General features: G+C 45.9%; 1 protein-coding gene across 3 annotated transcripts in view; it reads left to right on the top strand.

The window, feature by feature from the left end:
* The window catches only part of TOPAZ1 (testis and ovary specific TOPAZ 1), a 1,878,688-nt gene that overhangs the window by 1,483,572 nt on the left and 369,520 nt on the right, over positions 1 to 25,596 (top strand). For all 3 annotated transcript variants that reach the window (XM_085630596.1, XM_085630595.1, XM_085630594.1), the window contains one exon: positions 19,495 to 19,660. In XM_085630596.1, the coding sequence (XP_085486722.1) occupies positions 19,495 to 19,660 (166 nt within the window). The remainder of the gene's footprint in view (positions 1 to 19,494; positions 19,661 to 25,596) is intronic.

Here is a 25,596-nt window from a genome sequence, read left to right as displayed (position 1 = left end):
ACCGATGCCACCTACCAGTGCACAAAGGTATTGCTTGAAGAAAAACCTTCTGGATCAAGTCTGACTCCAGACAAATTCAAAGGTAAGGGATATGCGGCTAGATCATGTCTCTACCAAGGTAACTAACTTTTCCTTTAGGGGCATTAAGGGGTGTGACGGGTGGTAGCCAATGGAGTTCTGCAGAATGCAGGCAGCAGCACAGGAGGATAATGATTAGGAGGATGTTCTGGATAAGGAGGAGGAGGACATAGAAGAGGACAATGTGACAAAAGGTCCAGATAAAAGCAGCTTTTTCCCTTGGCCCCAGAACCAGAGAAGGGGAGACCCACAGGAGTTAGGTCCCCTCCTGGGCCTAGCTGAGGAAACTGCTGACCTGGGGGACAGGAGATCTAAAGGGGAATGCCAGTTGCAGCTCGCCCAGTTGGAACTGGCTGCAAAAGCATCGAAGGGGGAAATGAAGAGAGCCCTACCACTGCAGGAGAAACAGCTAGCTCTGAATGAAATGACCTTGTTGTGGGTTATGAACTGAGTCTCAAGTAGCTGGACGTAAAGTTAAAACAAGCCTCAGAGCTCAGCAGAAATGGTGGCAGCATAGGCACAGTGCCCTCTGGAGAAATAAGTCCACATCCCAAAGGATCTGGTGCCTAACTTTGTTGTGGGAGAGAACCTAGACAACTGGTTTGATGCTTATGAGGTTGCCCTGAAGATAAATAGGATCCTTGAAGATTGTGGGCCAGCCCTGGAGGCATATTCCCAAAGAAAGGAGGGATGCCCTGTTAGCACTAGGTAAATGGGACAGGGTAAAGTATGCCTTCATAAAGGGGGTCCTGACCAGGACATATGGGCTCACCCCAGAAAGATCTAGGCAGAAGTTTATAGACAGTCAGAAGCTGCCCCAGCAAACCTGGGTGGATTGTGTGAATCCTGTTTGCAAGGCACGGGGTGAGCACCAGCAACTTGTGGATAGTAAGCTATCTGACCATAGTGAGCTTGATAAGGAGGTAGAACATTGGCTCAGCACCAGGGTCTACACAAAGGTACCTGGGAATTATCCTGAGGGAGTGGTTCAGGTTCCCTCATAGAGAGTGAGGAGGAGCCCCGCAGTGACCCACACAGGTCCCAGAATAGTTGGGGAGAAAAACCTTCCTCTACCCATTCCAAGGATAGAGGAGTTTTTTTGGTTTTTTTTTTTCCTATTTTTTGTTTTTTTGGGATTTTGAAACACTTAACAAACATGTCAACATTTGCAGTACATTGCTTGACAATTGTGTTACAGACGATTTTGCAGTACATAGTTACACCTATATGCTTTTTGCCCTGGTGACATCATTTTACAAATCCAGATATATTGCAAGACACACTACCCACATTTAGATAGCAGCCCGTCCCTACTTAGATTGTTGCTGCCAACCGGCGATTGCATGCGGCCAGCTACTCCACTTACAGTGTATCCCTGTACATTCTATTTGGCCATGGAAAGGGGGAGCCCCTAGAGTGCAGCGCCGTCTACAGAGCCGGGCCAGTGTGTGAACAGGGACCATATATCCTTGGGTCTGGAACGAGCCCGTAACAGTTCCCAGTAACATTCTAGTCGGTCGCGGCAGTAGGTGACCTCCTACTCCCAGGCCTTGATGACTGGTGGTGTTTGCTTCCCCCAGTGCATTGCCACTCGACGCTTCGTCAATAAGAGGAGTAGCGCTGTCAGCCTTCTTCCAGTGGTAGGCACGCTGTGTACGTAACCCAGCAGTGCCAAGCAGAGGAGTACATGGCAGGCTATAGTCTGTTATGACTTTTATGTGTCTAAAGATCTCTCTCTCCAGTAGGTAGCTATAGTTCGACGTTCCCAAGCCAAGTGAATAGAAGTGGCCCTTGGCGTTCCGCATCTCCAGCATCGCATGTCAGGTCATAGACCCATGCGGTGCAATTGTGTAGGGATGCGATATAGACGGTGTAGATACTTAAAATGTATTAGGCGAAGGCGGTAGTTTGGTGACAGATTTTCTAGTTGGCCCCAACAGAATGCCCAGGTTTCGACAGATTTCTTCTCCTATGTCAATTTCCCAAGCTGCGCGTGCGCTTGGTGTGATGATAGGTGATTCCCATTGTGTGGTAGTGCAATTATGTGTGACTAGCTTCCATGCCGAGGGTTCTTTTAGCACGTGCTTAACGCTAACAGGGATGGTGGGGCATCAGGAAAGGAGCCAAAACATGAGCGGCATGCGGCTCTGAGTTGGAAGTATAATAGCGTGTCTAGAGGCGAAGGCCGTGGCGTGGCGCATATCTGTTGCATTGTAACAAATTGACCGTTGGGGTAGAGGTCATCAAATGTAGTTAGTCCTTTCTGTTGAGCTGTTTCCATATGTTACACTCCATTAAAAGAGGGATCTGAGGGTTATTTGCTAGTGGCATAGTTGGTGAAGATAGTACTTCTAGTTTAGCCCTCTTGCAGATACCCGCCCTTGCCCATCTTATTGTTTCTGTTGTGTCAATCTCCTGTTGGGGGTGTTTGTACTCCTGGTACAAAGTGGTTGACAGGGGTAGTGGAGCCACTCCATCCGTTTCTATGGCTACATGTGGTTGGAATGGCGTAGGATGCTGCCAGAAGTGGAGATATTGCGCCTGGGCGCAGTATGCATGCAGTACGAAATCAGGAGCTGCTAGCCCTTCCTGCTTTAGGGGCAACATGAGTAGGTCTCTAGATGCTCTGGGTTGTTTGCCCACCCATACTAATTCAATCATGTTGGATTTAAGGCACTTGAAAAAAAAATTGTGTAGTAAGGGGTTTCGGCAGGTTCACAAACAAATATAATAATTTATGGAGGAATATCATTTTCATTATTGCTATGCGACCTGTGAGTGATAGCGGAAGGTGTTTCCACCTTTGTATTCTCTCCTCTTTCCAGGTCATCAACCCACCTGCAGATTCCTACTTATTCAAATTCCCAGGTAACGCACCGGGCCCTCCACCCAGGCAACCGGGTTTTCTGTGTCAAATGGTGTTGTGGTGTCTGTTAGTGGGAGAATAGTAGATTTTGCCCAATTAATTTGGATATCTGACAGTCCCTCATATCGGACTAGTTCTCTAGATAGTGGGTTAAAGTTAGTCGCTGGGTCTATTACGTACAGAGTGAGGTAATCCACGTACATGGATAGAATCAAGCCTCTTGTTGTAAATCCAAGGCCCCTTTGTGCATGGTGTTGCCTTGGCTAGGGGTTCCGTAGCAATAGCAAATAGTAGGGGAGACAGCAGGCAACCCTGTCGGGTACCACAAGAGATCAGAATTGGGTCTGATATGAGCTCATTCACTTTTAGTCTGGCTGTGGGTTCAGTGTATAAAAGTCTAATCGGCTGTCTAAATAGAGGGCTGATACCCAGTCGTGTGAGCAGCTCGAAAAGAAATTTCCACTCTAGCGAATCAAACGCTTTTGTAGCGTGTAGCATTACCTCGATTGCCGTGACTTGGGGAGCGAGATAATGTAGCAGTGTGAATAGTGTCCTGAGGTTGTGCGAAGTGGAGCTGCCTGGTACAAAGCCGGACTGGTCCGGTCTCACAATGAGGGGAAGTAGTGACTGCAATCTATTAGCTAGTAGCTTGGCGAATATTTTATTATCTGTTTATTAGGGACAGTGGGCAATACGAGTCGCATGATGTTGGATCTTTGCCTGGTTTCAATATTGTTATGATCACTGCTTCGCGCAGGGAGGGCAGGAGTGACTCCATCTGCAGTGCTTCGTTATATACTGCCAGCAACCGTGGTGCCAGCATATCAGCATATTCTTTATAAAAGGCAGCGGTTAGACCATCCGCCCCAGGGGCTTTGTCACCAGGCATGCTCTGGATTATTCTTTGGATGTCTTCCATGGAGAACTGCTCATTGAGGTATTCACTGTGTGCATTACTAAACCACAGTAGTTCAATTGAGTCCAGGTATGCCTTTATATCAGAGTCTGATGGGGTATACCTCGACGTGTATAAGTGCACGTAGTAGTTCTTCATTGTGTCAAGAATGTCGCTGGGCAAATGTACCGGCGCGCTCCCCAGGGAGTGCAGCTTAGTGATGTATCCAGAACCTTTGGCGGTTTGAGCATATTTGCCAATGTCCTCCCAGGTCTGTCGCCCTCCCCGTATTGACTGGCTTATGCATGTTTTGTTCAAAATTGTGTTTCACGCGTAGCCTCTAATTGATGTGCCGTCAGTTTCCGGCAGATGTCTGCCAGTATGTCCGATGTTTGGGACTGAAAGTATCGTTGCTCCAATTCTCATGTTTCGTTTTTTCATTTCGCTAGGCAATTGCTGATGTCTTTTAAAACCCCGGCCTGCAGAGCTATACACTCTCCACAGATCACTACTTTAAAATAGGCAATTGCTGATGTCTTTTAAAACTCCGGCCTGCAGAGCTATACACTCTCCACAGATCACTACTTTAAAAGCCTCCCACACCATCCCCTCCGAGTCCACTGAGCCCGTGTTACGAACGAAGTAGTCTTGTATTTTGTTGCGGGTTATTTCTTTGAATATGGAATCCAACAATGATTGGTGTGGTTGACGCCAGGTAAAGGGCTGTATGTACGTCCTGGGGATCTGAACATGGATCACTACGGGTGAGCGAACTGACAGTATGCGTGGGTGGTGTGTCGCCGCAGTGAATGCATTTCTTGTGATACAAGCCAGAAGTCTAGTCTGGACCAGGCTTTAAATTGTTTGGATATGCAGGTGTCCTCCCTGGTGTTAGGGTTCTGGGCGCACCACGTGTCGACTAGACAATTACCATCTATTATATGGTTGAGTGTGGCAGCAGTGCACAGGTGATGCGATCTAAGTGCTCCCACCCTGTCTACTCGTTCTGAGAGAGCCACGTTAAAATCAAACCCCCCCCCCCCCCCCCCTAACAGCACAACGTAATTTCCCATTCTCTGGACTCCCTGCCTCAATTGATTTTCAAAATACAGGGTCATCAGTATTTAGTCCATACGTGTTAACAATTGTGATGTGTTGGCCATATAGCTCACCACTTATGATTTTGAATCTGCCCTCCGGGGCCACCCGTATTTTCTCACTTGCCCCCGGGAGTCCCTTCCTGATGACAATTGCTATTCCCCTTGAGTAGTTGGAATAGGTCAAGGTGTGTCTCTCTCCCCATCTGCTGGCTTTGAGTTTGTTTAGAGACGCATCTGTTAGATGGGTCTCCTGTATGAGACAAATTTCAGCCTGGTGTCTGGCTAGGTAAGAGTGCATCAGTCTTGCTTTTCTGTGATTGTTTAGGCCTCACACATTCCATGTAATGCAGGGTAGATTATTCTTGCCTGTCATCATAGTGTTTCAGCCGGGCACTGACGCTGGTGCGTGAGTGTGTGTGTTACGCGTGTGGTTGCGAGTGTGTGTCTAAGGCATGTGTGTCTCAGGGCCTAAAATGCATTTCTGCAGATGTTGCGAAAGTGTGCACTGACATTTCATATATCTGTACATTCTGCAACATATGATCCAAACATTTACCCCCTCCTCCCACACCAACCCTCCCAAACAGGTTGAGTAAGAAACCTCCCTATACCCCCCAACTCTCTTTAAAAACAAGAGCCCAAATTGCTATGCGGAAATTATCCCATGGGGGAACAAGGTTCTGCCAGCAAACACCCCTGCCATTTATGACTGGGTGGCCGAGCCAATGGTGTTCGGAACTTATGTTTAGAAAGGCCCTCCCTTTTATGCAATATACCTCAAGTCTACCAGCCCTACTATAGTGTGTGGGCTATATCTGGCGTGTATCTGAGAGACCTCTAGTTATAGTGTAAATAATGTCCCCTGAAGCAGGTGCAATACAGCATTGAGCACACAAATATATAGATCTAGTCCCAGCTTATCTGTGTTTCGAGTGCGCCTGTTCAGTCATTATCGCTCATTCGCTCTTCTAAGTTGTCTTCTGAGTTGGTCTTCGGGCTTTTTTGTGCACCTGCATTCTTCTTGGCGAATTTCATGGCAACTTGAGCGTCCATGAAGATTAGCGGCTTGCCAGCAGTGTGTACCTTTAGCTTGGCAGGGTAGAGGAGAGCATATTTAATTCCACCTTGCTGAAGCAATTTTTTCACCGGTGTGAATTCACGACGTGCAGCTTGTACCAGTTGTGTAAAGTCTGGCTAGAAGGAGATGTGGTTGCCTTGGTACTGTACCGTACCTTGCTTGCAAGCCATGCGTAGAACAGTGTCTCTGTAGTTCATTAGACGAGCGAGAATCAGGTGCGGCGGTGCTCTGGGCGGTGGTTTAGGACCCAGTGTTTGATGCGCCCGTTCCACCAGGAACATGCTGGAGAGGTCATTTCCCAATAGGTCTTTCAGCATTAGCTCCTCGTATTGTTCCATATTTGTTATCTCTGGAATCCCAGTAATTCGTACATTGTTTTGGCGGGCTGTCGCTTCAAGGTCCTCATTCTTTGCCTTTATCAGGTTTAGGACCTTGTCCATATGAAGTAGTTGTTTGTGCGACTCAGCTTGGCGATCGTCCGTGTCTGATATTCTTGTCTCAATAGCACCGAGCCGGGTCTCGTGTTTCTCAATCCTCTGCGACATCTGGTCGATGTGAGTTGCCATGGTGTCAAGTTTAGAGTCTATGGTTTTGAGGCTAGCCTTTACATCCTTCAACATGGATTTTAATGTGTCATCCTGTGCGGGTGCCGCTTCAAGTTCACCAGTTTCAGTGGTGGGCGCTGTTCCCCCTTCCATTTGGTGTGTTGAACGTTTGTCGAATGTTAGTTTGGGCTGCTTGATGTCCGTTTTGCCCATTGGATGTTGGAGCTTGTGCTTCAATCAATCAATCAATCATAGCATTTGTAGAGTGCACTATCTACCCGTGGGGGTCTCATGGAGCTAGGGGGGGCCGTGCTGCTACTGTTCGAAGAGCCAGGTCTTGAGGAATCTTCTGAAGGTCAGTAGGTCTTGAGTCTGCCGTAGGTGGATGGGGAGGGTGTTCCATGTCTTGGCGGCGAGGTGAGAGAATGATCTGCCACCGGCGGTCACTCTTCGGATGTGGGGGACAGAGGCGAGAGCGCTGTCTGCGGATCGGTCCTGGTGGGAGAGGGTGTAGAAGCTGAGTCTGCTGTTGAGGTACGCTGGTCTGGTGGTGTGGAGTGCCTTGTGTGCGTGGGTGAGGAGTTTGAAGGTTATCCTCTTGTTGACGGGGAGCCAGTGCAGGTCTCTCAGGTGGGGTGTGATGTGGCTGCGGCGAGGGATGTCGAGGATCAGACATGCGGAGGCGTTCTGGATGCGTTGAAGCCTTTTCAGGAGTTTGGCAGAGGCTCCTGTGTAGAGGGCGTTTCCGTAGTCCAGCCTGTTGCTGACGAGGGCCTGGGTGACGGTCCTTCTTGTTTCGGTGGGGATCCACTTGTAGAGCCTGCGGAGCATGCAGAGGGTGTTGAAGCAGGAGGAAGAGATGGCGTTGGCTTGCTTTGTCATGGGGTGGGTGAAGTCGAGGATGACCCCTAGGTTGTGTGCTTTGCCAGTGGGCGTTGGGGCTGTTCCTAGTGCAGTCGGCTTGAGCGCAGTGTGTGCTATTAGCAAGGTTACGTAATGGTAGTATGCTTTGCAGTCCGGTTTGCACATAAGCAGGGTTCAACACGCTCCGCGTCTATCAGCCGCAGGACGCCGCTGAGCCGTCATGGGTAGTGTCTCGCAGCGTCAGATGGTGGTGTTCTTCACGCTGACACTCTGCAAGGCATTCAGCCACGCACCGCACCGGGGTCTCTTACTATTGCAGCCTCACTGGTCTCATCCTTTACCCGGTTTGATGGTTACAGCAGAGCTGCTTAGACCACCTGGAGTCGGGGCCCACCTATCCGGAGGCCAACTTATAGTATACCCACTGGGGCAGCTCGTTGCTGCACGCAACCCTCTTGGCAACTCAGTACTGCTCCTGGTAGCATCTAATGGCTTTTGTGTAGGCAATGCTTTGAGTCCTCAGTGTAGTGCATTGCCAAATCTTCTCCCTCGCATCTCGTTGCAGCTCGTCTCAGTGCTCCTCCCTGCAGTCCTTCAATTCCGCTGCCGGCCTCTTCAGGTCGCAGTCCCCCACGTTGTCAGCAAAGGGCAGTGCGATTTTCCCACAGCCGCCTTACTGGCGTATACTCATTGCCGCTGATCTTAGATGGGTGGATTTAGCAGTATATGCTTGGATGTTCCGGGGAAAAACAGGACTAGTAACAGATATTTGGGCTCGGAATGCAGAGCCCTCTCAATGAGCGGCCATCTTGCTGTTCTGCTTAGCCACGCCCTCAGGAGTAGAGGTCTTAGTGGGCGGTGCCCCAGGGCGCCCCATTTCCATTCCCGGTGCTTTGATAGCTTCTAGTTGAGACACAAGCATGGGGTCCTGGTTTGTACCAAGAAACCACCCACTGATGGGAGTTCTACAGAAGTGGCCCTTGTGGCCTTAGGGGAAGGTAGTCCCCAGGGGCAAGTGGTAGAACATGCCCTAGTCTCCCTAGCAGTACTCTGGCCAAGTATGTAGGGTTACTCAGGCCCAGGGCTAAGATTCTTTCCGCCCCATGACCTTGATATCCCTGAAGTGGGGTGGCGAGGTGACCCAGAGAAGGGTCATAGTTAGTTCCTCGATGCCAATAGACTGCATTCTGGGGAATGATTTGCCACCAGTGTCAGGAGAGCTGGGAATAGGGCCTTACCAGTGCATCTAGGAAGCCCAGAATTCTGGAGGTAGTACTTCCAATCAGAGGGTTCACAGACTCAGATGGAGGGGCAAAAAGTGGAATTAGCCCACAGTAGCCGGGAACCCCTAACCTGTGGGTTAGGGGTTCCCAGCTCTGAGACCAGAACACCCCAAGACTGACCCTTGTGAGGCCACTTTCAAGAGGATTACTCCCTGCGCTCTCACAGAGACAGAGGGCTTGAGACCTGCACCAGGCAGGGTCATCATGACAGTGTATGTCAGCCTGGGGGAGGGGAGCTAGGGGGTATTGCTGGAAGTTCTGGCTTTCCAGGCTCCTGCCCAGCCCCAAGGTACAGACCCTTGGATGAGTGGCCAATCTCAGACCACCAACCTTGGACGCCTGGGAAGAAGAGTTGAATAAGGGTGCTTAGCACCCGAGGCTGTTGCCCCCCCAGTCTGAGAAACCTGGAAGGCCTGCGGCCTGGCTCTTGATATTACCATATTACCAGCGGTCAGTGGCCTCTATTGATTGGTGTTCCTCTGGACAGAGTTTTCCTTGGGAACAGAAATCTGATCCAAGGGGTGGAATAAGCCACATCACTTTGTTGGCCCTGGTGGTACTGTCTGCCTTCTAGGATGCATCTGTGGGCAGGTTACATTAGTTGCTGCATGAATGGGGCACAGAGATGCGGAGAGCGGTTCACCATGGGTCACTTCAGTGGCTCATGTGAGTGTAGACGAATGCAACTGAATTCAGAAGGGCTTAGAACTGGCAAATGCCTCTAAGGTAGAGGGCCATTGTCCATGTTCTACCGCCTAAGCAGGGAAGATATTGATTAGTCTCTCCTTACTTGGCTGGTGGGTGGTTGTGTTAGACCTTGCCCTCTCAGCAGGGCCTCCCCCAAACCTTTTGCCTTCACCAGTCCTATTTTTGCTGCTTTCATTTTTGTTGGGTTTTAGGGCTCTGTGCTCGTTACCAGTGCTGACCAGTGCCAAAATGTATCTGCTCTCTCCCTAATACTTGGAAAAATTGTTGTACACCTGATTGGCATACTTAATTTACTCATATGTTCTAGTAAAGTTGTATTCCGTATACCCAGGACCTGTAAATTAAATTCTAGTAGTGGGCCTGCTGCACGTAATGTGCCACACACTTGAGTACCCCTTAAAACATTGCAGCCAATACAGTTTTAACCTGTCAATTCGAATTGCCAATATAATTTCCTTGCCAAGCCTGAAACTCCCCTTTTAGTTAAGCCTGACTGCTTGTGTGCCAAGCTGCTAGAGGGTTAAGCACAGGTTAATTAGTGACTTGTGATTCCCCCTGACAGGGATTTCGGCCCCCCCCCACTCAACTAACAACCGGATTTCTCACATAGTCCTTCTATATTCCAGCATGTTATTTGAGTCTTCACGTTGGACATATTGGTTTACAGTTAGTGGATATTAACATAGTGGTAATACTACTCCAATTTTCATCAGGAGGTTGAGTGCATAGGTCCACAATGTGTCTGGATTTCAGTTGTCACACATATATCACCTTTTGTACAAATAATCGAATTGCAGATCTTGCTGTTCATTCAGAGAAAGTCCATGAATTGTATAAGAGGACATCGATAAAGTGTTCATATTTGGCATAACGTTTGACACTGAACTTATTTTAGATGGTCACATTCTGTCGGTAGCATCTGTAGCCAACCTTTTTTCTTGTCTTCTTAAACTTTTGATTATTTATTAGAGACAGAAATACAGCAACACCCATAGCTCTCATCGCCAAAGAGCATTGTAAGATTAAAAATTATCGATTTATCGTATTCAAAGCAAATGGCGCACTTGCATATTCTTTTTGCTCTGTTATGTTGGGCAAATCTGACATTACTTTCTCGTTCAGACACTACCTCACTAATAGAGAGCGAATGAATTTTTGCTTTTCTCTCTGACTTCTAGTAGTCTCCTTTTTTTCCCTTTCTGTTTTATGCCTTCAGATTAGTACATTTGTTTGAACTATTACAGCTCTACCTTGAAAAGTTGGTGAAAAATCGAAAATGTTTCTCTTTAATTTTCTTTTGGTTCGTTAGGTCTCGCCTAGGTAGCGCTTGCGCTGTCTCGTTGTGACATGCAGTATACACTATAGCGTGGAAGCTCCGCCCGCTCTCCGCCCATTATTTTCATTGGCTTGTATCTTAAATGCTGCCTTCCGGTTTGTTGTAGGCTTGTAAGTCCCTCCTTATGATGGACATGTCTTAATTTGTGTCCTTCCATGGCAACTGGCCCCTTTACTGCACAGACTACTTTCTCTCCCACCCCCCACCCCCTTGCCCGTTTGTGCCGTGTAAATGCTTGTTAATTTACCCGTTCGTGCCATGAGACCTGCGGTATCAGCAATAATGCTTGCTTCTACGCTGCCCTGCCGCGAGAAGTGTGGCGGGCTGCTCGGCTTTCTCTCTGACTGTGGGAAGCAGTCTAATGGCTGTGACGCAGGTGGCGCGGGCCGGTTCTAAGGAGAGAGCAGCAGCTAGACGCAACTGGGCCGGTTCTAAGGCGAGAGCAGTAGCTAGACGCAACTTCAAACTCCTCCGTCCCCTACCTCTTTAAGGCCCCGGGACAGGGCGCCCTTCCCGACACGCTTCACCTTCCAGAGGCAGGATAAAACAGAACGCAAAAAACCACTAATTTGCGGTGTCTGTTTCTTGTTTTATCGCCATTGTTCTAGTTCTTGGCAAGGCACTTTTCTACGCAGCCAAAAGAGGTTATATTTGGTAAATCCTTGAAAACATGGGTGTAATAACAGTCACGATCCGGGTGGACTCCCTACTTTCAAGACAGAATGTGCTCGGTTCAATAGTTTACTTGTGGGGAGAGGAGGGGGAGGGATTCAGTCATGGCTGGAGTGCAAGACTTAAGCAGAGTAAAAAAGGCAGAGAAGAAGAGCTGGTTTGCAGGAGTAGCGCCCACCGCCTCCCTCGGCACCTCTGACTCGAAAACGCGGTGTCTCTTCAGTGGCCGCTAAGGCACTTCTTTGGACAGGCTTCTCTGACAGTCGGCCGGCGCTGGTTTCTGGTGCGGGCTGATAATGCTTTCTAGGAAACTAAGCCAGCGACGAGGGACAGGCCGGCAGTAAACGTCTCCTCCTGCAGACTCTGCAATCACTCGCGTCCTCCCTGCGACAGGCCATGGGTCTATTTGTGGGTTCTCGACCTGCTTAAGCTAGCACCATGCTTCAAACTCCTTTAGTTTTAGTGCTTCAGCCACATGGTGCCATATGAAAGCGTGCGCCATGCTGCGGCATAAAGCTGGAAAGTGCCGCGTTCACAGAACCATTTAATCCATTTCTCTTGTCTTCGCCTCCAGGACTTGTTGTTAATAAAGAACCTTCCGGCAGCAGGCACATCTCGGCAACATCCCCTGAACCCTTTGAGCTTTGCGCTTGTGTTTTTTGGTGCTTCGGAAGGTAATTTTGTTGTGGAAGGGCTGCCTCGGGGTTACTTCCACAGCGCGCAGGGGAGCAGCTGAAAGCCTTCAAACACTGTAGTGCAATATCCCCAGGTCAGAGCCCAAGACCAGAACCTGCCACGCACTGTAACACTACTGGCAGCTCACCCTAGAGCCACCAATTCCTCCAAGCAGCAGGATGCACTGTATCCTGTGCAGCGCACTGTCTGTGTTCTTCCTGCAGCAGGACACACTGCCCATCAGTGCCTCAGGCAGCTGGGCTCACTGTTCATCCGTGACTTCTGTTGCATGGCACATTGCCCATATGTGACTCTTGCAGCAAACATACTGTCTATATGTGCCTCCTGCAGCAGGGCACACAGTGCATCTGTGTCTCCTGCAGAAGGCAACACTCCATGTTCGTTCTGTTGCAGGTAACACTGTCCATCTGTGCCTTCTGTGGTAGGACACACTGCCCATCTATGCCTTCTGTTGTAGGACACACCGCCCATCTATGCCTCCTGCATCACGCCACACTGCCCATCTGTGCCTCTTAAAGCAGGACACACTGTCCATCTGTAACTCCTGCAGCAGTACACTCTACATCTGTGCCACAGGCAGCAGAGCATGCTGTGCACATGTGCCTCCTGCAGCAGGGAACACTGTCCATTTGTGCCTCCTGCAGAAAGGCACACTGCCTGTCTGTGCCTCCGGCTGTAAGGTACCCTGCATTCCTCTGCAGCAGGGTAGACTGCCAGGATGTGCCCACTTCTGAAGGGCACACTATCCCTCTGTACAACACTGCCCCTAAGCGCCGCCAAATCACTAGGACACACTACCATATCTGCTACCTGCAGCAGAGCCCTGCCCCTCTATGGCTGCTGCAGTGGGGCACGCCATGCCTTCTATAAGAGTGCTCCAGTACACCGTTTCCCCGATTTCTTCCCGTAGCAGTCCCTGCCCTGTCATTCTCTCGCTGATGGTCTACCGTGTCCAACTTTGCACACACTGCCTGCCACCCATACTACCTACCTCCTCCAAGTCCTTCTGCCCACACAGAGATTGGTCCATAGAAATTGTCTTCCACGAGCACCCGGAAATAATATTTTTTTCAAATCTTGTATTTTAAGTGACATGACCACCGAAGGCCCTGATTCTATATTAAAAACAGAGCTTTGTACTATACCATTTCCCGCTGAAAGGCAATATTTCTCTCCATGCGTTCCCATACCTAGAGTGTCACGCAGTTTGGTGCTCACTTTCCCTCCATCTTAAACAACAGTAGATGTTTCAGCACCCAGGCTAATATGCTGCATTGCTAAGTACATATAAGGTCCCAAAGGCGAGACTGATGCATTGCAAATGCTTGTTTATAGTGGCTGTGGGATTTGTTTATTGAATAAATGGGGCAAATGTTCAGAGGCAGTGATAGAAAGTGGTATATTTACACTTTACTTGTCAACTTTCCCATCATGCTGTAAATCATTTATGTCAATATCGGAAGTCCAAGTTGCTTTATCAGTCCAACTCTTGCTGTCAAATATTGTTGCTGTACTGGCTGCATCTACTTTTATTGACACATCTCAATGATAGGACCGTCTGTAGAAAATGTATGGCTTTTGAATAGGTTAAAGTTATATACTCATTATGCTCATGAATACATTAGCACAGTGATCCAGAGTACCTCGTTGTTTAGATGACAATTTGAGCATGGAAAGAAGAGCATTAAGGATTGCAATTGTGTGTATGAAAGGGTTGTGAAGCCAGCATCTAAAGTAGTACACGGGCACTAGCTTAAGAGTTGAATCGCCGTATACTGACACACGTTCATTTTTTTTACCAGTTAGAGGATGGCAACCTGTTCAGTTTAAGAATAGTCTATAGTTAGCTCTACATCTATAATCTATGGCCAATAAAGCTCCTATGGGTCGCATCACACATTTTTATCAGGCCTACGTTTTCCTTTCTTAAAAAAGAGAAGCTGATGCATTTCACATAGATCTGGTAGAGTAAAAGCATGGTGTGACAAGGTTGAATACCATCTCCTTTTGGCAAATGTGTTAATAAAATGTTGTTGTGGATCTGCAATTTCCTTGAAGGATGATCTGATCTATTATTATTACTACCGTACCCATCATTGACAGACACCAAATCAGTTATTATGTTAGAAACTTCTTCTGTTAGATGCAGGCTGTTCACAGTTTGCAACATTTCACTATCCCTCACTTTAAAACTGAGTCAGACTTTCTAAATTAAATATCCTCGATTTTTAAATAGAGACCACAACTGCTTTGTTCCCCTCTGACAATGAAGTCTCTGTCGTTAGATTGTACTGTCTTCTAGATAATTCTTAACATCAGATTGTGAACTTGTGGAGATAGGAGACTCACGATCAGCTATCTTTTTAGAATGAATTCAGTTTTCTTGAACATGTTATGGACTCTCATTATTGGAAATGGAAACAAAAAATGGACCAGAATTACTTTTAGCCAGGTGGTGTCCTCACTTGGGTTACAGTAACCATATGTGGCCCTACACAGGCTCCATAGCCATTTGGGTCACTCAGGTCGCTAATGAGTCACTTTCCTGGTTCAATGACCTAAACCTTGATGTCTTTCAACTGCTACTTTTAACAAATACCAAGTCACTTGGATTCGCCCTGCACACCAACATCACCTTTAAAGGAACACATTTCCTAAACGCAAAGACTGCCTGTTACCAGCTCTCTCTTAAGAAAGTGAAACTACTTCAACCAGAAAGTAACTTCGGAACTGTTGTTCAAGACCTTGTGCTTGCATCTAGATAGTTTCACTTAATTTTGCCTTTATTTCAATTAAAATAATCATAAAAGACTGTTCAATCAATATTTGAGAAACTTAAAACCGAGAGAGAAGCTCACAGGTTGGTTCCAAGCAGATGTTGTTACATAAATGGAACACAGTGTCAAGTACATAAAATTGGACATTTAGCTTAGGATATGAATGTTATAATAAAATAAGCGTTTGTCTGGAGATAAAGGTTTTGTAATACACAATAAAATATACTATTGTCTTTTAAAACGATGATTGAAAGAATAAAATTTATCAGCCCAGCCATCAACTCATTACAACTACACATTAATTACTTAGCAGCTAAGTAACTATAGGTCTGATGGGGGTACCCTATATCTTTTGGCTCGGATTACCCAAGCCCAACTTAGGAATTTAGCCATGGCTGTTACAATAAACTCCTGAGTGGAGGTCTGCAGAATTCGTAACGCTTCAATAGCAGATCTAATACCCATGATCTTACAGATGGGTTTGAGCCATTTAGACCTGGGAAGCTTGTAGGCAGGACATACAAATAAAACATGAGCTACAGATTCAGTCTGATCTCTGCAAAAATCGCACAGGTCGGACGTGGGCGTTAGCCATCTATTTTTAAAAGTGTTGGTTGGAAGGGAACCCACCTTAAACTGGTGGTAGAGTTTCCTATCGAACGGTCTTAAGATGGTGTCCGAGTAAGGTTCAAACACAGATTCCTGTTTCTGCATCAAAAAATCTCTGGTCAAGGATGGCCTTGCGGTAGATGAAAGTGCTTGAGCGTAATCATATTCCAGTAAGCCGCCTTAAGCTCTTTTTTATGGCGGGAATGGATTAGCTACCAGGTTTTCCCACAAAGAGCTCATCCCCATTTGACTTAGGGTATTTTTTATGTTCTGCAACCATTTGATCTTACTTGTGCATCCTACCCCCCTAAAAACCAGAAGGCGTTTAGCATAAATAGAGAGCTCCGGGGTAACCCAGAGCCTTCTCCAGAAAGCTATTGGCCTGTAACGAGCCAAGTCCTCAAAACGTGGTCAACCCAAATCCAAGTATAGAGGTAGCAGTGATGTTGATTGCGGGAGACCGGTAATGCCTCTGACAAATTTGTTTTGAGCCTTGGCCAGTGATGTTAAGTTGTCAAAACCCCATAATTCTGCTCCATATAAAGTTGGTGACGATTTTGGAGTTATATATCTTGAGGGCGGGAGCTAAACATTTGGTGAATGAGATCTCTGCTCTTTTATGAGGGCTCCCACCAGCTGAGTGTGTTTTAAAGCTAGCCTGTCTATCTGGGGCTTCCAGTTCAGTTTCCTGCTTAAGGTTATCATCAAATAGGTGAACACTTCAGTCTGTTCTAGGGGGACGTTGTTCATGTATACTCTGCTCTTGATAGCTTTGTACTTATGGAGGACCATGAACTTTGTCTTGTGCACGTTTACCACCAGCTCGTGGTCCCGGCAGAACACCACCTCAAACCTAGAGAGGGCGGCCTGTAGCCCTTTCTGTGTTTTAGATAATATTAAAGTGTCGTCTCCGAACATGAGCAGGGGGATCCTCAAGCCCGCTAGTGTAGGAGCATCGGTAGGGTATGTGGAATAATACTGGACAACCCTATCGATAAACAGAGAAAACAGGGTGGGTGCCGGAACACATCCTTGACGGACACCCTTTAAAACAGGAAATCTATCAGTTACCTCTCCTTGTGTGCCCCAGCGGACATGCGCATGGTTGGAATCATGCAATTTAACTAGCATGGCTAGCAGCTCCAGTGGCATCCCCATGTCCTGGAGCACACTCCAGAGTTTGTTGCGGGGGACCAAGTCAAAAGCAGACTTGAGTTAATAAAGGCTGCATATAAAGACCCCCCTCCTATAATAACCGCTTGCCAGTATAACATTACAAACCAGAATACCAGGTCAATGGTGCTAATGTGGGAGAGAAAATCTGCTTGCAGGGGTGATAAGATCTCAAACTCCTCTGTCCACAACTGAATTCTGCGGAGTACTAGCCTGGCTACTATTTTTTGTATTGAATCAATAAGGCTGATGGACCTGTAGTTACTGGGTAGAGAGCGGTCACCCTTTTTATATATGGGAATGATAACTGCTCCTGACCAAGTATCAGGGATGGGAGCACCACTGGCTATAGCATTGGCTAAGAGCATAATATAAGTAACCCAGTTATCCTTATCATTCAAAAACAAGTCCGCCGGGATACAGTCGGGCCGGGAGCCCTACCTCTCGGAATCAGTGAGAGGACTGACTCAACTTGTAGCCTGTCAAACTTTAAGGTGGTAGACGGAGGATCCATTTGGAAATTTACAAAGGTGTTGTTTGGAATGGAGAACTGGGCTTCATAAAACGAAGACCACATTTCTGGTGCCACATGATTGACTGGGATTTGTGGGGTTCCACGGCTTCCCCACTTGACTAGGTGCCAGAATTTTATCATATCTTTCTCCTTACTGGCGGCTAGCAAATCAAGCCAACGTCTGTCATCCCATTCCTTCTTAACCGTTCGTTGGATGGCTTTGTACCTTGCCCTGGCCGATCTAACCTCTCCCATATTAGCGGATCTAATGGCCTTTGTTAATAACCGGTATGCCTCTCTACAAGATTTGTTATACTAGGGTGCTATAGTTTTCCCTGGATTTTTCTTCCTTGGGTTTGGCTTCATAAAGAAGGATTTTAAATTAAAAAACAAATCACTGTGAACCCGTGTCACCGTGAAGTTAATATCCTCCTGAGTGTCACAGTTGTTGATTAGAGCTATCGATTGGGCGACCATAGCCCTCATCTGCTCAAGGTCCCCTTCATTATCTACTAGCCTGGCCCATCTAACTCTCCTTGTGTTGTTCGAAACCAGAACTTCTCGGGATGTATTCGTTCCTAGCTTGTTGGGGTTATCCTGTAGACCCGGGACCTTTATTGACATGATTAATGGGTCGTGATCACTTTCGGTGCGCTCCAATACCAACATATCTTGTAGTGACGTCCAAAACACCACATTAAGAATGATGTATTCTTCTACGCCCATTGTTAAAAGTGTGTGCCCCGTTCTGGTCTGAATGGATCCTCCCATTTACTGCCCTCAATCCTTTTTCCAGACACAGCCCTTTAAGTTGCAGTGCCGCCTCTGTCCATTTCTTAATTGGGCTGAGGTCTAGAGGTTGAATGTTCCACTGCGCGTACTCATTGGGACTCATATTGCAATCCTCTCTGTCGAGGGGTTCGAAGGTGCAATTTAAGTCTCCTGCAATAATCAGGTTGCACCCAGCTCTCTGGTTATCCAAAAAACTATCTAGGAGGGCGAATGTCTCCGAACGCCTCCCACCCGATAACCCTCTAGCATAGATGTTAATTAGCAGGAAATCGCCTGATTTACCCAGCCTAACCCGGAGGGCCATGATGTCTGGGCTATCGATGGATATTGCCTCAACGGTGTAGCCCGAGGGTTGTCTCACCTAACAAATAACTCCACCTGTAGGTCTTCCCTTTTGACCCCCTTGTGCTAGCTTGGAGAAGTTTAGGTACCCAGGGTAAAAGACTTCATCCAAGGACCAAGTCTCTTGAAATGCCCAGATATCGTGCTGATTAATCAATGCGGCCCAGTCACTTGATTCGAATTTAGACGGGAGCCCTGCTAAGTTCCAAGAACCCACAGTGATGGTGGAATTAGTATGCATGTTTTGTGTGCTTGGCAGGCAAGTTTGGGATGAGAATACATTCACTGGGCGCTGTAAAGTCGCGCTGTCGGTGCTGTCTGACAGAGTGCAACAGACCTGAGGGGCTTTAGCTAGGCCTACCAACTTCACATCGTTACACCTTACAACCCCAGATGTTTTTGCGTCCCCTGAGTTAACCAGATTGATGCATTTTGCGGCCCTAGCTGAAAAAGTGGCCCTAGGTGTTGAAGGACCACCTGGGGCGCTATTTGGGATACCTTGACCAGGGCCACCTGTCAAAGCCTACAACAGTTGGTAATGTTTGGCCATGGGGATAGTGATAACGCCCTGCTCTATGGCTTCCCATACTCCACACTTGCACCTCTTATGGGCATCCAACATGCCACAGCATGCCTCATCCAGGGCCTGAAGAAATATGATCACGTCACCCCCATCCTGATGGAGCGCCATTGGCTCCCCTTGCTGGTGCACACCATTTGCAAAAACTTCCTTTGATTCCTTCTCTAGAGTAAGTGGAAAAGAAGAGACTTGATTAGCAACGCAGCTCTGTTTTTAAAACCCATTTTGATTTTCTAGTGAGTGCTTTAAATATATTGTGTTCATTTTCTTGCAAGATGAAAAAGAAACGTTCTTTGCTTAGAAATGTTTCTTTTCTGTTTGGAATGATTTATTTCTATGTCAAGTGTTCAGGATGCATCAGATGTGTAGTGATATTGTAATGTTTATGAATTCATTGAATATACCAGCGATGGAGAACTAATGTTACAGTTAGGTAAATGTTTCGTTAAATGATGGTATACCGTTTGGAACTATTGTTCAGTCCCATTTTACTTTATAGGCAAGTAATTGTTAACTTTCTGGTAAGGGTGCAAATTTCCCAATTGCTAAGTCCATATTAACTAACTTCTTTATTTTTCTACACTAGGGAAAGAAGATTATTGACAAACTACATGATATGCAAATACATTTCACTGTAATGCAAGGACTCGTGGGTGAAGGAAGCGAGGCAACGCGATGCAAAGTGGTCAATGTTGCTACAGAAATTTTACTTAAAAGTGGAAGTCTAGATGGAGCAATCTGTGTTCTTAAAGGTAACGTTACTGTAATATCCTCAGTTCTTGTTAATATGTTCCCTTTCATTCTGTACCTAGCTGCTCAGCCAGTGTGAGTGTTCCGCGCAGAATGTTAGTGTGAGTGGAATGCTTGGGTGCCTGTGTGTGTGAGAGACAGTTGGGAAGATGGGATGAGCAGCTAGGAGGCTTCTCCTGGTGGGGCTTGCTGTATATACATCTAAGAACTTAATAAACTTCATCTACTTCTACCTGGCCACGTCTACAGTGTCTACTTGTGACTCCTTAACATGTGGGACCAGCCCACTACATTTATGGCGACGATCTGGAGCTCATCTCACGCACTAAAGGTAGTCTGATGCTACTACATGTACCGATGAAGAGCAACAAGAATCAAGTTACTAAGCGAAAAGGAACTGGTCAAGCATGCCTTGCAGCCCCACCAGTGTCCACTACACCGGACAGCCCAGCCAAGGTGTGCTGTACCTTCATCTTGTCATCTACAACACCAGTAAATATGGTTACAAGCCTGCTTACACCTTGAAGAAGAAACTACGCCACAAGAAATGTCTGCAGTGCCACAAAAACGTCTACTGTGCCTCAACCAATGTCTTTTGTGCAACAAGAAAAAAGGTAATCTGTTGCTGTTGGTGTTTTTGTCTCCAGTGCGAAGTGTGCTGCTTCTGTTTTACATAAGACTGTCTTCTTCAAGTTCATCATCCATCACTTTATTCAGTTCAAGTCTTTCCTTTCTGTGGGTTTGGATGTGTGTCATATTTTTTTTAAGCGCTCCTCTGTACTAGCCCTGCACCGGTGTGAACCTTACTTTTCCCGGTTTAATTTCCAACTACTGGCGCTTTAGTGATATCGGCGGGTCTCCGTGCCTGCTTCAAGAGAGGAGACTGACATTGTAAGCAAAGTGCATTTTTGACTCTGTTAATATGAATGTTTTGTGTTCCCTATTACAAGGCCTGCAAAAGATGACAGTTGCGCGTAGTTTAAAAATTCTAAATTGGCTCGCGCATCTCACCTTATTTATGATGCCGCGCGGATCTTTTCATGAGGCTTCTATGACGTCTTGGGTATTTCTAGATCTATATGCTGCAGTTGGACGTTTAGCAGCAGGAGCGCGCCGTGAGCCACTCGGCATCCGTCTCCTGTGCGTCCCGCCATCTTGCTGTTGGCGTATCCAGGCTATCTTCCAGTGTTATTGAAGGTTGATAGTGCCCTTTCATTACCTGCCAACCATTGTTCAGTCGGAAAAGTTTATGATCATGGTTGAGTTCCTTTCTGCATCATCGCAATTTGAAGACCATGTTTCTCAACATGGATGTAGTTTCGTTTGCCTCAAGTGTCTGCCACTTTTATTCATTGTTCGGTATGTGAGTCTTTCAACACAACTCACCGGACACTCAACACTGGCATTTGTTTTCAATGCACCTCTTCAAGCACAATGTTTGGGATGCGAGTCCTTCAACACAACTCACCGGACACTCGACATTGGCATTTGTCTTCAATGTGCCTCTTCAAGCACAATGTTTGGAAATTGTATTTTTTTCTTTGCATGTCACCGGACACCCTACACCGGATTGTGGTTTTAATTCCTGCGGTGAGTTGTTCATTTACTGCCACGTTTCTTCTCCATCTTCTATGGGCATGCTTCCTGCTGCAGTGTACTTTGATCTGCTGTCAAGTACTCTGTTTATTTTGCCATTATATCTGTTGCAGAGTTCTTTCCTTCACGTCTTCAAGTAATGTTTCACGCCACGCCTGTCTATCATCGCGGAGACAGGCACCCCTATGACGTTGGTTAATCTACATGCATGTGTTAGGCTTACAGCTCTTATTTTAAATTATGTGAGCGCCTGTCTACCTCATTGCGGTGACAGGTACACCATTGTCAATGTTTTATTACAAGTTTGTTGTCCTTATCTATAAGATGTAAGGCTACAATGTTTTCTTTTCACAGGCAATTGACATTTATGTATTTACAGTGTGTTATTGCAGTATGTCAACATCGCTAAATGCGTTCCTCATTGATGTTTTGTTGGCGTGGGAGTTTCTTTTAGCCCCTTGTCCCCTTGTTTCTGATATTGTTATCCCTGCCTAAGGGATAAGGGTGGGTTTTAGTCCCATTTCCTTTTCAGATATTTTTATCCCTGTCTAGGGATGGGAGTGGGTTTGCAGTCCCATGACCCCATGTTTCAGATACTTTATCCCTGCCTAGGAATGGGATTGGGTTTTAGTCCATGTCCCCTTGTGGATATTGTTATACCTGCCTAAGGGATAGGAGTGGGTTTTAGTCCCATTTCCCCTAGTTTTAGATATCTTATCACTTCCTAGGGATGGGAGTGGGTTTTTAGTCCCATGACCCCACGTTCTCAGTTACTTACTTTTGAAATGGGTTTCAGCCCCATTTACAGTTTAAAGGGGGTGTTAGTCCCACCTTTGTTATTTTGGTGTTGGGTGTCTGTCCCTTCACTTCGATGTACGTTGTCATGTGTGTGGGTAGTCCTCTTTTGATGCCACACTGTGCTGCATCTGTTTTCTCATGCTGCACAAGTTCCTGGGTGTTAGTCCCATGTGATCTAATTTGTACATTTGGGTGTCAGTCCCAAACAACGTTTTCGTTTCTTTTCTCACTTGGGTTTTAGTCCCACAGTGTCCCTCACATGAGGGGTGGCGCATTGTGTTTTCGCCACAGTCTTCTCATGTGAGCAGTACTTCTTTGGGTTTCGTTCTACCCATTGTATTTTAGTCTGGGTTAAGTTTACCCTTTTCTTCTGTCACGTGTGTCATGCTCACTTGTTTTATGTGAGCTCTTATTTCACTTCTTAAATTGTCTTTGTTTAGTATTAAAGGAGGAGGATGGTGTTAGTGTGTTTATCTATCCTTTCATCCTTCCTTCCTCCTTAGTGTGTCTGTTTCCCCTCTCGTGATGTATTTCATCATGCATCCATGGGGTTTATGGACTCTTTACACTTTTGTACATTTCGGTGAATAGTTGTTTTTATTTTAGTTTGAGTTTAGCTTAGGTCTTATTAATTTCCAGTGTATAGGGAGAGGATGTGTAATATCCTCAGTTCTTGTTAATATGTTCCCTTTCATTCTGTACCTAGCTGCTCAGCCAATATGAGTGTTCCGCGTAGAATGTTAGTGTGAGTGGAATGCTTGGGTGCCTGTGTGTGTGTGAGACAGTTGGGAAGATGGGCGGAGCAGCTAGGAGACTGCTCCTGGTGGGGCTTGCTGTATATACATCTAAGAACTTAATAAACTTCATCTACTTCTACCTGGCCACATCTACAGTGTCTACTTGTGACTCCTTCACTTGTGGGACCAGCCCACTACAGTTACCTTGGACCTACCCATTCCCAGCCATCGATCTATTATGTGAACAGTTTTTATGATAAAATAAAGCCTAGCTAGTATGAATGAAGTCTTCTTTTGTGTGATTACTTAAAAATATTACAAAGTCAACATAATACGATTAACCCTTTCGATGCGCATGACGGAGCGGTTCCGTCATGCGCGTCGGTTGCGCTGTGCGCATGACGGAACTGCTCCGTCATGCCCCGCCCGCGCACCGAACCTTCAGCACAGCGCGGAAATCCGCGCCGCGCTGACGGGCTTAAAAAATGTCAGTACAATTCATGCAAAACAAAGAATGCATTCTACGCATTTTGCCCTCCCAACACAAAAATTCGATAGTCACAGTGGCCCTACTTGATTGACTGCTCTTAACCCCTTCGACGCGCATGACGGAGCAGTTCCGTCATGCACGTCGGTTGCGCTGTGCGCATGACGGAACCGCTCCGTCATGGCCCCGCCCGCGCACGGAACCTTCAGCGTGGCGCGGAAATGGAGATGAATTAAGTACTAATTGCCAGTCAAATCGAAGCCAAGTGTTCAAAAATTACATTTACAGAACCAATTCCTAAAATCATTGATTTGTTTCCAAGAGTTTAAAGGTGTTAGCTATTGAAGGATTGATCGTGAAAATAGCTTTGTGCAGCAAGCCTATCAATCAACCTCCCTTAGAGTCGCATGATGTCTAACTGTAGTACAGTGATGTGCACAAATGTCGCCAGTCTTGCTCACAGTTTCATATTTGTTCCCTCTAAGCAATAGGCAGTGATGCTCCTAATGGTGATGTCACTGCCCATAAGTTCTAAATGTGGGCCGTAAGGAAAATAAAAAAAGTAGTTGTGAGAAGGATTCACTTATTCAACCTCATGCCAGGATTAAAGGACCAATTTCTCAATTCTACAGATTGCAACAAAAAAAGCTTATCATGAGCAATTTATGGCAGACAGAAATCTATTTATGACCTACTGGGTAGCATGTAATGTGAGAGGCTACCATATTTGCTTCTTTACAGACCCTTTTGAATTCTGGAGACTCACCTTTTTATAGGACTTCCTCCAGTAATTAGTAGAGACCCTAGAGTCCGTTGCCAATTTTTTGTAATGTAGGTGTTTTCAGGTCATCTCTGGTATGACCTGTGCCTTGTGCAGCGATTAATAATATTAAATTAACTTAACATTGAATCTCTGCCTGAAGATAACACAACAATAGTCCTAAAACACTGAACCTGAGCCAGTTCAAGGCAGCCACAAGGTTAATTACAAAAGGCCCCACAAGCCATTGATCAGAGCTGACATGAACTTTTCCTGGGTGGCTGGCAGAGTTTTTGCCACGGAGATGCTGATTAGCTTAGCAAATAATATCCTCAATGCAAACCTAAGAAGTGGCATTGCTCTGAAATTGTTTTAGGTGACGCCTGATAATACTAAATAGAAGATATTTTCCTCATTGATTCTTAAAAAAAATTCTAGTGCCTCTAGAGTGACTCTGTAAAGGTCTTAACAGTTATGGAGCAAATGGTACTGGTGTAACCTGTGTCATGTGACCTTGATTTATTTCCCGTTTTCTGTCACTAAGTAGTGAGGCTTCAAACCTGAACCTTTTCAGGCTTTTGCAGAGGCTTTGAGATTTAATAAATGACTGTTCTGCTAATAGAAAAGGCCTGTCAGTTTTACAAAGAGCCATGGCCATTGCAGAATTGATAACAAAGCATGTAACGTCCATACAAAGAGTCCAGAGGGAGATTGAGAAAAGGTTGTGTTCTTGGAATTCAGCTGGCCTTGACTCTTCAGAACTTAACTGCAGTCTTCTTGACCCTCTGTAGCGCTGCGTAAAAGGCACCTCCTCGCAGAAGCTACCAATCACACTACAGCAATTGCATTTTTCTATGGTTCTCTTTCCTGGACTTCAACCATCTTCTTGCAATAGGGAAAGATGAATTACTAGTAAAGTAGCAGTAGTAGTATGAACTTGTAGTAATTCATTTTTTATTTGAGTCATGCCCCATATGTTCCTCTAAAGTTTGGCTCTTGAAGGACGCTTATTTAAAAATCTCATTATGGCTTATATTATTTAATTGAGCCTCAAAATACATATCCATTCATATTTTTCTATCACTTCAAATATGTTCACAAAAGCATAATGTCAATTTGATCTTTATCATGGTAACAAGCAATTTATTTTATTTTATAAATTGAAAATACACTTACCTCCAAATAGGCAAATGCAAGATCGATGTAGTTAAAGCTTCTACGATATTTTTCAGAAGATTTATAGTATAATTGAGCCTATTCTTCAATGTTAGTGTATGGTCACTTGTTTAAAGTTTGTAAAAATTCCCTCTTTGTACTTCTGGTTCATCTTCATGGTTGTGAACACTGAATTGGTTACTAATATGGCTTTTATTAATCTAGGATCAATTCCTATTGTGTGTGCCAAATTATCTCTATAACACAAATATTACATTGCTCCCACTCGTGTTTCCGTGGATGTCGCAATACTTGTTCCTATAGCTTATTAAGCCAAACACATAATATACCAAACTGATAGAGACTCCTTGCTGCAGATTCCTTACTGTAGAATATTCCTCTGGA

This window comes from Triturus cristatus, chromosome 10 (genome assembly GCF_964204655.1).
Source record: "Triturus cristatus chromosome 10, aTriCri1.1, whole genome shotgun sequence".
In the NCBI taxonomy this organism is placed as follows: domain Eukaryota; kingdom Metazoa; phylum Chordata; class Amphibia; order Caudata; family Salamandridae; genus Triturus; species Triturus cristatus.
The sequence above is the reverse complement of the archived record's forward strand: the minus strand, read 5'-3'. Positions and strand labels throughout refer to the sequence as shown.